The sequence below is a fragment of the Lissotriton vulgaris genome, chromosome 4_1 (assembly GCF_964263255.1).
Source record: "Lissotriton vulgaris chromosome 4_1, aLisVul1.2, whole genome shotgun sequence".
NCBI lineage: Eukaryota > Metazoa > Chordata > Amphibia > Caudata > Salamandridae > Lissotriton > Lissotriton vulgaris.
The window spans coordinates 773,886,662-773,900,008 of NC_141691.1; the positions used below are offsets into that span (position 1 = coordinate 773,886,662).

Below are 13,347 nucleotides of genomic sequence, written 5' to 3' on the forward strand. Positions count from 1 at the left end.
TAGTTTATTTCTGTTAATAAAAAAAATCAAATTTTCTAACAAACGTTTTTCCTCTTTTTAGCGATTCTTTTAACAGGTTCAGTTTATTTTTCAGGCACCACTGAGACGGCAAATGAAAGCAAAGCAGAGCAGCGTGCAGTCCTATGGTGTGACTAGTTCCACAGCACGTCGAATATTGCAGTCGCTAGACAAGATGTCAAGTCCCCTAGCTGTAAGTTCCATTTTATTTTTCCCAATATCTCTACATTAGTAAACTGTTTGTTTATGGCATCCACTGTTAATATTGTTTGAATTGTGGGGAATAGGCATGCAAGCAACTGCTGTCAGCATTTCCATTTGATACTCAATAATACTAATAGACACCTAACTGTCAGAGTGGTAGAGGGTGAGAGTGAATCTATGGCCAAATTGTTGAATTTCAGGGAAAATATATATATGTTCCCGCTGTGTAGTTGTAGTTCTGGTAATCAAAGATGGGAATTCCTCAGATTTTTGCCAATTAATAACTTTTGGGCTGTGTGATAAATCTCTACAAACCTATGCAGACCTATTGCTGCTTCCACATTGGCAGATGATGCAAATTTCATGATGATTGGCCAAGAGGGGTGCAAAGAAAAAAGTGAGTCCTAAAACAAGTTTTGCCTCAATGCATTTTCAATAAATAGTGTACTTGTGTGTAGCGGCTAAATGCCCCGGCTGATTTCCATGAAATTGGCAGAATTGTTTATTAAGGCGTCCAGATGATCCTTTCCGGTGTTAGTTAACTCGGCTAAGTATTCTTTAAGTTATAAGGTATTTTAACTTGGTGATATCCGAGGCTGAGGTAGGTTTGCTAAATTTCACGGAAATACCACTATTTTGTGGTTTAGCGCCTCAAATCAAGGTATTACGTTTTATTTGCTCTACATGTTACGACTTAAGGAGGGACTAGGTAGGAAAAATATATAGTTTCTATGGATTTTTTTTTTTTTAATTCACGGAAATGTTTCCACATGGTAAAAACACTGTATACACTATATTTCACAAATATAGTGTAATATTGTATTCAGTTTGTAACATATTTAATAATTTAATTTTAAAAAACTATGCAGTGCTGGGCTAATGCATAGAAATTACCACACAACTCAAACAAATTTGCAATAATAAATCTACATACTAGGTGGTACCGCAGACAATTATTTAAAAATGTGTAAAAATATGCACAATAATTTCCCTACCTATTTAAACTTAAAGTAGGGACCAAAAAATAGATAATATAATAGAATATAACCTAACCGTAACCCACAACACAGCCAAAGTGTAATGAAAATAATGATTGCCTTTTAATTGTCATCAAAATGTACCATGCTATGCCACAAAGTTATGGCAGTGTACTGTGGCACATGATACTATTAACGCAAGCCTTACTATTGTATTGCTTTACCCTAGCATCACGCATGGTGTTGCATGGGCAACACAATACTTATGTTACATTTAGAGACCAATGCATGATCCTCGGTTGCTTGGTAAGTCTTGAGAATCACCAGGCTGCGCATTTCGCTGTTTTGCGTTTATCTGAACATTCTAATCTAAATTCCTGGTCGATTTCAACTATGTAATTGTATTCTCCACTCTACGCCATCCTACATCATTCCACTATACACCACTCCACTGCACGGTATTCAACTTTACCAATGGTGGCCAGCATGGCTCGTGGTGGTGGTGGTGAGGGGGGGGGGGTTGTTGTCATATGTCTCGTGGGAATGGGATTGCAGGAAGGGTTGCACATGGGCAGGATACAAAAAATAATAAACTCACCTTAAGGCCGCGTTCCACGTCTCTGCTATTTCCTCCAACTCCAGGAGCAGGAAGCAGGCAGGCTCCCTTCCCAAAGCCAATAATAATGCTGCAATATAGAATTGTGATTGATCTGAGCGCTGTGACTCATTGCTTACTCAGTGGCTGGAGGGGTGGGCATGTTCTCCATGCAAGCTGCAGTGCTGCCCGCATGGATATTGGGAAAGTGCGCATGACTGGTTTGAGCGGCCCAAGATTACCGATCAAACAGTCATTGCACACTTAGGAGTGGGCAAACCACTCCTTTCCTGCTCTGAGAGCAGAGCAGCCCACCCGGTCCGTAAAGCAGCAAGACACGAAGCATAAAATTATAATAACTCTAAATTGTTATCATTTTATGTTACTATTTGGCACTGCTTAAAAGCAGTGGGGTGATGTTTCACCAAAGAGGAGCCACCACTGCACTCTACACCATTTAAATTTTCAACACTCTACTGTATGCCTATGCCATTACTAACACAGTCACAGTCCTTGTAAAAGTGGCTGCCAGCTGTGAAAGACTGAAATGATATTTAGACATTCCATGCAAAAGGTGTTGGTGTCTATCACCTCTGAAACGCATGCCTGTACTGGTTCTAAGCCTACATGCTAAAAGTGTAGGTAAAGCTCCTGATCAGGTATTTCTCTCAAACCAGGGTTGGCCGAATATGCAGTCTTATCCTTGGGTAGGATGCAGAGTCATAAAGGATTGAAAAGTCTTACTTCAACAGAAAAAATTACATATGGTGCAAAATGCAACTGTTAGGCTCCTATTAAACCTGCCAAAGCACAAACCAGTCTCTGTAGGAATCTGGAAACTACACTGGCTTCCTGTGGCACAAAGTATCAAGTTTAAGACACTCTGTCTAGCATACAGGGCCTTGAATAACACGGGCCGGTTTTCTTGGAAAGCATCTTCTCTTGGTATCATCCTGGCATATAGTTATGTTCTACTGCCGCCAGGCTTTTTATGGTTTTAGGATTCGCACCTCTAGTTAGGGAGGCCGAAGCATAAGCCATGGAATATTCTTCCTATGGACATCAGAGTTACCAACTCCATTGCCTTATTTGGAAAAGGCTTTAAAACGTGGCTATTTCAAAACTAGTTTTCCCTCTTATCTCCGGGCTCACTTTTCAGGTTTAGCGCCAAGACACTTCCTGGTGTTTGTGCGCTTAATAAGTTATATTAACATAACATATCATAACTTGTTTCAAGGCTCCAGTGCCTGGTTGGGACTCCCCCATGTACTTTCAAATGCTTCTTTAAGACGGGCTGTTATCTTGTTTTTCTGTGCCAGTCAATTTAGCCCCTACAGTAGTCTCTCGGAATGGTCACAGTGACTCCGGAGTGATGACTGAATTGTTTGTGAGGTTCATCTGGAGGTCCTCTAGATAATCCTACACCTCCATTGTCACTGGTGTCTGACTCTGGAATCAAACTTGTCATATTTTGCCAATTTTTCCACCATAATGTCCAATTGAACTCTAATACACTTGGACACTGTTCAGAATCCTGTGTAGATTTTCGAGGGAATCTGGAGGAGACCTGCTGAGTTGCATCTCTGACTCAACAAACCCAGCATATGCATCAAGATGCTTGCAGTGGTACTAGACTGCAGCAAACCAAGAATTACAGCGGGGTCTGCGAGGGTCAGGTGCCAACCATGGTTTTATTCCATGGTTTTCCGCAATGTGTTGCAGGTACCTTTGCTTTCTGCTACTGGCCATGTAGAAGATTTGCAAGCAGTTCTGAAGTAAGCCATTTATCTGCTCTAAGGGCTTCCGTAATGACTCTCCAACAAGGTTCATGCTGTGTGCCAAGCAGGTGATATGTATGGCGTTTGTATAAAGATTTTGTGTTGTATGCTTTGAAGATATATGCTGGTTTCTTTTTTAAAGAAATAATGTTCTGAAAGGCTGTGTTGTAATCTGTGAGCACCCTCACAACTGCTTGTTCAACAGTCCCATGGGTTGCCCTGCTAGAGGAACACTGTTTGCTAGGTGGGTGTGGATTTGACTGCCACTGCCACCCTGTTAAGAGACAACTGCAAATAAAACATTCAACGCAGATCGTTCTTTGACATCAGGTGTTTCTTCAAATATAACGCTGATCTTGCAATTGATTTTTCAGATCATCCTTAGCTCCTACATATCTCTTTGGGAGATAACACTATTGACGCAGATGACTTCCAGGTATCTCTCCACCATTCCATACTCACTCATGGAGAAACTTGTGCTAAAAAGGGTGGACTGTTTTGCTCAGTGGGAATGTTCAGTGCTCTGCAGACATTGACCCACTCACTTATTTCCTGGTTTGAGGCACGGGCAGCTGTACTCTTGGTGAAAAGCGAGTTAATTGTCGCCCGACTGGCACATTTCGTTGAAGAGTGCGGGTCTGGAGCATCTGTGCAGCGCTTCAAAGTGTTTTTGGGATTGCACATAGACTGTGTGTTTTCAGACATGGTCCACCGCCAGATTGCACACACTGCAAAATAGTACTTCACTGTCAGCATGCATCACGTCACTGTACACTCTGGCCCGATCTACTCCTGTGATCTGTGTATCCAGATGTGATCAATTCTTCAAAGCCTTCATAAACTTCTTGTTAGACCTTTCAGCCCTTTGGGTGGTCCCTCCTATTTATTTTTTCTCCCTTTTTGCCTCCTAATTTTCTTTCATTTTTGTGTCCACTATATTTTAATTGGTTTTGTCCCTAGGGTTCTGGCTGCCTCCTTTCCCCTACGACATCTTGAGGCACAGGTGCTTCTTTAAAATGGAGTGATAGGGAGACACAAAATGGAGGCTTGTAACTCCCACATTTTTTTACCTCAGGATCCTGAGCCATAGGACTATATGGGAAAGCTCTAGAACCTTCCAGCTGGTTCTGGTAGCCTGAGCCCAGTCTATAAAAGGCCAGAACCAGGGCGGCCATTTTAGAGTGACCAGAGAGAGTTCAGGGGGAACCTGGTGAGGAGTGAGGCGGTAGTGTAGGTAGGAAGGCGCACTAATAGAGGTTAGATTGTCCTATGGGCCGGCTGCTCTACTTTGAGGACTTCACCCCCTAACTATTGACTGAGCCCTACCACTGTTTTCCGCCATTAGCTCACAAAACCATTGTAGTGCTCCTGAGAAAAGCATCATTGAGCCCCCTGTGAGGAGCGGTCGATCGTTGACCTGGGAACACATCAGGGAAGCATCTGATTTTGAAAAAGACTGTCCGGCTTTAAATCCACCCGCGCCCCCTCCCCCCATCCCCTTTTTCATGACTTTCCTTGCACCGCTTCTACAGAAAGTGTGGGTCCTGGTAAAATCACCGCCACTACCCCCTCTTGGGTTCTCTGTGCCCATCTGATTGTAGGGAAAACCTTACCTCGTGGCAGCTGGCCGCTGTAGCCCCATCACTGAGCGCCTGCCTTGTGTTCAAGGGCCCCCGTTGAAGAGATCCAGCGGGAGAGGACCCGGTTCTGGTCAGCAGGGCAGCAGTTCGTGGGAAGTGGCAGCGCGGAGGCCGGAGAGTGTTGTCAGGCGAGCGCTGAAAGGAAGGGGCGGGAATCCGAGTAGGCCGGCCCCCATCAGCTCCCTTCCTCTCTGACGACTGTGGAGAGGGCGGGATGCAGAGTCAGCGGAGACGCCGAGGGAGTCGCGGCGAAGTTCCAGCCCCGTCAGCTGCGAGGAGCCTGCAGCATTAGGGCTGGAATCAGAGCAGAGCAGTGGTCGCGTGACTGGTAAAGGTAGCGCGGCCGAGCCCTCAGACCGGGAGGAGGCTGACCGAGCCCGGTAAGACTGTTGAAGTGCGGGGCCCCCGGAGCTGAGAGGGCCTCGTTTCTGCTTCTGTAAGTGTGGCGGGTGGGGAGAGATCGACTTACCCAGGTTATCGGCCCTAATTAGACCATCTGGCAGTATCGGAGGCCCGGAGTGAGCCGGGCGGGGGTAGTAGGAAGGGAAGTGGGAATTCTATGGAACCCTCTGCCGGACCTGGGGAAATAATTAGACCTCCTGGCATATAGTGGACAAGTGGAGAACAAGGGGATTAAAGAAACCGCATAACTTCACTGGAACTGGCAGGAAGGAAAGCGTGAACACTCTATGGAGCCATAAACCATAGGAACTCTGTTTCAGTGGAAGTGTGCTGGTGTTGGCGAGATAACAAGACAGAGGAAACCACTGGTCTGACCGGTTACCCTGCCTGGTTTAATTCCTGAACTGTGAGACCATCTGCACACTAGTAATTACACCTCAAGAGGGGCCAATGTAAATTTGAATTGATATTTACAACTGAAATGCAATACTGAAGCCAATCTGTCTTTCTTTCCAAGTTAATCTCGAGCTAGATTACTCAGTTTGCCTTATGTAGAAATGTTCCCTTGTGATCCAGGATGATGCATTAGGACTTTAAAAGCTGAAGGGATCTAGCCTACTAAAAGAAATGTTTTGACTGAGCAAGATTGCCAGGGAACCAAAATTCTATGAAACTAGGAAAGTTTACAAAAGCGAGTAACTTAAATGCACTGTTATAAATGTAAATGTGATACTGTCTTTGCAACTAAGAGAAATTTAAGAAACTAACCGAAACAGAATATAACGATTTTCTACTTTTCTAAACACGGTGTGGTGTTTCCTTTTTGGTGGATGGGCATTGGGTTACTGTGATAGATGCGATGCAAGTATAACACAATTGCCTTGGAGTAGGTCTTCCCACTTTCTGCCAGGCTACCCTATGTGGACTGGTAACCCCAGGTCCAACACTTCTACATCCTGCTTTTGGTGCATTGACTCACTGCTCCATAGAAATCTGAAGTGGTGCACTTGTCAGCCTACTAGGCAAAAAAGAGTTGGGTTTGGGCGCAGTCACTTGATTCACTTGCAAATATATTTAATAATTTATTTGAGTTATAAAGGGAAAAAAAAGGCAATACATTTGTTGAACAGAAAGGTAAGAGAATTTAGGGAAACGGTGATTTAAAAAAATGCACTAAATTCTGATGCACTTGCAAAGAAAGGAAAGTAAAACTAGTTTTAAAAAAACACAATGGAAAACTGCAGTCCTGTAATGGAGTTGAGCAAACCGTGCTAAAACAGCATGGCTAGTTGCAAAGAAACGAAAACTTTAAACATTTTGAAGCGAAGTTCCATACATGAGGTTTAAATACATACAGAAAGGCAGGAGTCATTTGCAGTGAGATGGCGTGCTTGTTTTGGTCCCTCTATGCAACTTTGGGTCGTCTTCGTGGGGGTGTGGTGCAGTCACTAGACTGAAAATATATGTGGTGTTATTTGATGCATTCCAAAGTGGACAAAAGGCAACACAATTGTTAAAAATATAAGAAAAGTTGGCCTGACCGCGATTTCCAAATGCACCAATCTCTGTTCTAAAGCACTTGCAATTTAAGAAAATAAAGGAAAACTCCTTCAAACAAACCTGCAATAGAAAATGAAAGTCCGAAAATGTAGTTGAGCAAACAGTTTCAAAACCGCATGGTCCGTGGCAAAGAAAGGAAAACTTTAAAACTTTTGAAGCAAAGTTGCACACATAGTTTAAATACATTCAGAAAGGCAGAAATCCTTTGCAGTGAGATAGAAAACGTTTTGGTCCCTCTAAGCAAGTTTGAGGTGTGTGTGGGGGCGAGGGGGGACGACAACATAAACACAAGCCAAAAATTATTCCAAAACGCAACCAAGCCTCCTTTAAACTTCCTGCAACTAAAAAAATGACAAAGGCAACTCAAAGGGAACCACTGTGGAAAACATAAATTTTGTTTTTAAAAAAATGAGGTTTCATGGCTGCTGATAAAAAACAAAAAAAGTGGGCATGGCAAGCCATCTGCAAAGAAAAGGAAGTCTAAAATCTTTCAAAACTATTTTGCGCAAGCATAGTTTAAATAGAGGAGCACATAAGCGCCTGGCTTTTTGCAGTTGGTGGGGTGTGGGTTGGGGGGGGTGGGTGATGAGATCAATCAATAGTGCTTTAAGGGAAGATGCATTGCTGTACAGTAATCCAATGAGATTAGGGAATTGGCAGAGTAGAGATGTATGGGAAATCCAAAAGTCTCTCCAGGCCGCCTTCAATAAACCACAAAAATAAACACCGAAACCCAGGTGCTATGCAATGCCGGTGACTCCAATGAATGAAAACATGAGACAATTGGGAATAGACTCACCAATGCAGATTTAAAACCAAACAATCCACTGTAAAAAATGTTGTAGGAAAGTGCCCCTTTTTGCTTGGTTACCCCCCACTTTTAGCCTGATATCTGATGCACTCTGACTGAATGTGTACTGGATCCCTGCTAATCAGGTTCCCAGTGCCTGTGCTCTGTCCTAGAACTGTACCTTTGTTTCCACAATTGACACACCTCTGGCCCGCATACAAGTCCATTGTAAAGGTACCACTGGAACCAAGGGCCTTGTGTCCAGAGATGGTCCCTAAGGGCTGCTGCATGTATTGTGCCACTCTGCGACCCCTCACCGAATACACATGCACTTGCTGGCTGTGTTTTGGTCCATATTAAATTTAAAAGTAGACATGTCACATGTCCCTGTGTCATACCAGAAATAAATGGTACTCCAGGAACAACTTAGCGTGCATGCTCTGGTGTGCTCTGTCCCACAAGCGTTAATTGAATTTCAAGAAAATATTTGGTGAGTCGTGACAAACCAGTTACAAGCTGCATTGCCAATCAATCATCTCAGTAAACCATCCTTCAATCTTGCAGATCATTTTTGTGCATTATTGTCTCTCAACTTTAAAGTTCAGACAGAGGCGATGTGATTTAGTAACCTTTTACTGCTCCAAGAATGCCCATACAGGCTTTTTCCTACAGCACGGTGAATCACATTTAGTTTTAAATAACCAAATTGAATGTCCACCCAATGCATTTCGGGCTGCAAGCCCTTCGTCAGGGGTAACAAATTTACAAACAGCCCACCAGAAACTTTATGTAAATTTTATACGAATCTTAAGCACTTCCAGACATTTTTTATACAGTGCTTATTATACTTCAACATCTGTTATACCAAAGACATGCATTCCTTTTATCAAATAAAGCTCAAATGAAAAAAAATTGCCTTTTTACCCGTACTGAAGAAACAAAATAAATAGGATAAAAAGGAAGTGTGACCCTGTGCTTTAGTGTTTAAACAAAACTATATCAATACGAAGACATGAGCCAAACACCCACCTCAATAGCGCTACAAGATTCTGTTTGGATTCAACCCTGACTGAGCCCTCCAATCGTGAATGTAACTGCTTTTTTAAGAGTGAATAAATCAACCTAGGTGTTGCTAGACCTTTGAACCAGTGAGAAGATATTGTTTATGAACACCACAGGTGCAACCATGTACTCCTGCTGTGCGATGATAGTAGAATGTGAAATACCATGTGACCTGGAGGAATACTCCTATGCACACTTACTAAAATCCAAACTGATAATAAAACAATTTTAAGTAATTATTCAAATAAAAGAAGAGTGTATTAATTTGTTAATAAAATAACTAAATACAGTTAAAAAAAAAATGTAAACCACCCAAGAATACCCAGAACTTCAACTCAAAACTGTGAGTGGACGTTGGCCTACTCTTGTGCAAAGTGGCCCTTCTCCACACTTGCAAGCATTGTCTAGGATAGACATATTGCAAACTGTGTGCGGGCACCCACATTCCTTCCACCCATTGCCAGTAGGACTTCACAAATATGGATCCAGCCCTTAAGGTTCTGCGCTTTAGCATATTCATTATTTTTCTCCCTAGAATTGTACTGAACCCAAAATTTACCAGAGCTGTGTAGCAGCAAGCATCTATTGAAGTTACCAGACAGCCCAATAACTCTGGAGCCTGCTGATTCCTTCCTCTGGGACTCTACAAAAGATCAAAAAAGAGTTGGAGCAGCCTCTCCCAAGTCACCTTTCCCCTTCAACACTGCCACCTACTCCACCACGCTACCCTTAAACCAAAGGCCCCCCACACTGCAACCTTTGCCGGAACACTGCCCTGTCTGCTTCTGACAAAACCCTGCCCTCTACCCTGCCACCCCCACCCAACAAACCCTGTGAGCTGCAGGCATAGGGGCACAATTGTGTTTGTCACATTTCTGGCCAGTGTACGTTGCAGGCCTAGGGGCATTTATTTCTATCAAGATTTGGGCCTGCTGATGACCCTGTGTGTAGCAGGCCCTAAACTTGACAATAAATGTCCACCCAGTGGGCCCAAAACTTGGCAAAAATTGGTGCCCCTGGGTCTGCTGCGTGCCCTGTGGGCGGCGGGCCCAAAACATGCTAGAAATGAATGCCCCTTGGGCCTCCCGCGTGCCCTGTGGACCGCCTGCTCCAAAACGTGCTAAAAATGAATGCCCCTTGGGCTTCCTACATGCCCATTGGACAGCCAGCCCAAAATTTGCTGTAAATGAATGTCCCCCCCGGTAACACATAGGCAGCCAGCCCAGGGAGATTTTTTTTTTTTTTTATCAGGTTTTGGTCCGGCTAGCCCCTTTGGCTGCTGGCGCTAAAGTTGTTGAAAATAACCCACTGCATGCCCCGTGGGCTTAACTCTATAGAAAAAAAACCACCTGGGCTTGCATTGGGCCCAAAACCTGCTAAAATTACATGCTTTCTGGGCCCCCTGCATGCTCTGTGGGCGGCGGACCCAAAACATGCCGAACACACTTGACTTTTGCAGGAAGCCAAGCCAGGGATAACTCACTTGTGGTGTTCCCTGGTCTCCAAGGTACAGCAGGCTCCTCCTTTCGTCATTGTGGCCCTCCCAAAAAATGAAGAATGAGCAACGGGCAGGTGAAGAATAAATACACCTCGCCTGCCTGCTGTGAGACCGTCCTTCTGTTGGCTCAGTGGCAAGGCCGCCACTTGACCAATGTAAGGAGGGTCGCATTCTTCAAATTTCACAGGTACTTTTGTAAAAAGCGCAGTTTAAAATTTTTTTTTTTTAACAAACTGCAGATTTCGTCTTTTTTTTGTGTGCAAATTGCGAAATCCTGGAGGGTCTGCCATTAATCTCTACGCCACTCAATTCTATGATCCTCCACTGTTTGCTACTCCGTTGCACGCAACTCTGCGATAATAGACTATACTATTCTACTCTGTGTCTCTTCAGTGTACGCCACTGCACTGTACGGTATTCCTGTGTACTTCACTCTACTTCAGAACACTCTGTGCTGTTCGACTACGACACTCCATGCCACTAGTCTCTCATCTACTCCTCTATATGCTGCTACACTGTCATTAATCTGTACTCCAGTAAACTCAATGTTGTTGCACTTTACACCACTCCACAGTAAGTTTTTCAGTGTACGTTCTACAGTTTACTCCTCCCTGCTGTTGCATGCTCCACTCTATAGTACTTCAATCTACTATTTTCCACTCTACAACACACTACAGTACACCACCCTGACACTCTAGCCTACGTTATTCCACTGTACTCCACTACACTGTACCTCAGTTCACACCACTGCGCTCTACGCTACTCCAGTGTACACCATTCTACACTTTTCCACTGTATGATAGTTCACTCTATCCACTTCACTCTGTGCTACTCAACTCTAAAACACTCTGTACTACTACAGTCTACCACACTGTACGTCATTCAGCTCTACAACACTCTACTCTGCCAATTCATTGTTATGCCTTGTTTGATACTTACCAAGTCTGACACGCCACTACACTGTACACCACTCCATGATATTCCTCTCTAAGCCACTTCATGTTATCCAACCCAACTACACTTCATGCTGCTCTACTATAATGTACTCCACTTATCGACCCTCTAAGCCCCTCTACTGTACCACACAATACTTCACCCTGTAGCCCTCCACTGTTTGACACTCCACTGACACTCCAGTGTATGACATACTGCTCCACTGTGTGACACACCACATATTGACACTCCACTCGACAGACTGTAGGCTTTTATGGTTCAAATTTGTTTTATTGTTGCAGAATAGTAGCAAACAGCCAACAACTGAAAGCTTTGCAGTGCTTTTGATTCTCAGAAAAAAACACTGCACAAGATTTCAACTATCCTGTTCTCCCTCCAGCTCGAATGGAGTTAACAGAAGGATCTCCTAGTGCATGCATTAAATGTTTCACCAGCTGTTTTCACAGCAGGTCAAAGTGTTGAGCTGTTTTAGAGCCATGCACTCCACTTTGTGCCTCCTGTACTACCTCAGCCACCTTTGCTTCTTCCCTGCAAGTACTTGGTACTTAAGAAACTCAACTAAGTGATTTCAGGTTATAAGAAATGATCAAGTGCTTACTGAAGAATTTTCTCTGTGTGTGAAACTATAAATGGTTATTTTCTGCTTTCTATAACATTTACTTCATTTTTATGATCAGGATGCTAAAAGGATTCCATCTGCTGCGTCGTCTCCGCTTGCTCTTGTAAGTTGAACATCATTTTACCTTTTTACTATGTTGACTGCCTTGAAGTGCGAGAAATGTAATTGGTTGACCCACAGCACTTATACTGTAGTTTAAGCAGATCCTGGCAATTTATAAGTTCACATGTTTGAATCATTTACCTGGGAGTCCTACGGAAATCTCTTTTAACAATTCTGGTTTCAAGTAATCCTAAGTCTGAAGCAAAGCCTGTTTAGAAGCTTAATTGCATTGGGTAAAAGAACCAAACATCAACCAGTTAGACATTCAGCCCAAAGACCACACCCTGAAAGGCCACCGTCCTTTAAATTTCTACTGCATGTCGTGTGTGGAGTCCACTGAGCTCTGCTTAATTTTTTTTCACTGATAGTATTGTAACGTCTGCTTTTGCTGTTCATTGAAGATTTCTGTGAAATTACCATCTACAGTCCGACATCTGACATATAAAAACAGTTGTTACAGGCCTTGTGTACCTTCTGACAAGACAAGATTACACTCTGAAGACCCTTACAAAGAGCATATTTGTAATTATAGGGGTAAGTAGTGCAAAATATGCCACAGTTTCTCATCCAAAATTCCCCAAAATGGAGAGGGAAGAATTTAAAATTGGCTACATGAAGTGAGTCTAATGAAGTGCCCATTTTATATAGAAAACTTCATAAATGCTTGCTTATAAACAGTATGAAATGGGTGCATTCTTGGGAGAAACAATACCGCTTTTAAAGGAGATAATTCAAGTTGGAAAGTCAAGACCCAAACCAGCATCTGAACCACCAGCTCCAAGACAAAACTCCTTAGGTTCTTGGCAGAGACTCCTTGTTGACGAGACCATCAAGTAGGATTTTTACGGAGTCCTCCTCATCGACTAAAACATGAAGCATTACTGTTGGTCCTGGCTTTCATGGCGTGATTTCCCCTGACTTTATATCCATCTGACCTGTTTTGCTGACTTCGTTTTGGCTGGCTTTATGACTGGACACTTTACAATTGCTAACCAGCTCTAAAGTGCATGTGCTCTCTACTTTAAACATGGTAACATTAACTTAACAAACATCCCCATGCTAACAACTGAGCCATCATATCTTAGAATTCAATCTATTAAACTACTTTCAATCAGGATTCAGACCTAACCACAATACAGAAACAGCAA

General features: G+C 43.2%; 1 protein-coding gene across 3 annotated transcripts in view; it reads left to right on the forward strand.

The window, feature by feature from the left end:
* NUP153 (nucleoporin 153) overlaps window positions 1-13,347 on the forward strand; it is a 442,622-nt gene that overhangs the window by 226,742 nt on the left and 202,533 nt on the right. For all 3 annotated transcript variants that reach the window (XM_086965112.1, XM_086965111.1, XM_086965113.1), the window contains exons 6-7: window positions 95-211; window positions 12,156-12,200. In XM_086965112.1, coding sequence (XP_086821238.1) covers window positions 95-211; window positions 12,156-12,200 — 162 coding nt within the window. The remainder of the gene's footprint in view (window positions 1-94; window positions 212-12,155; window positions 12,201-13,347) is intronic.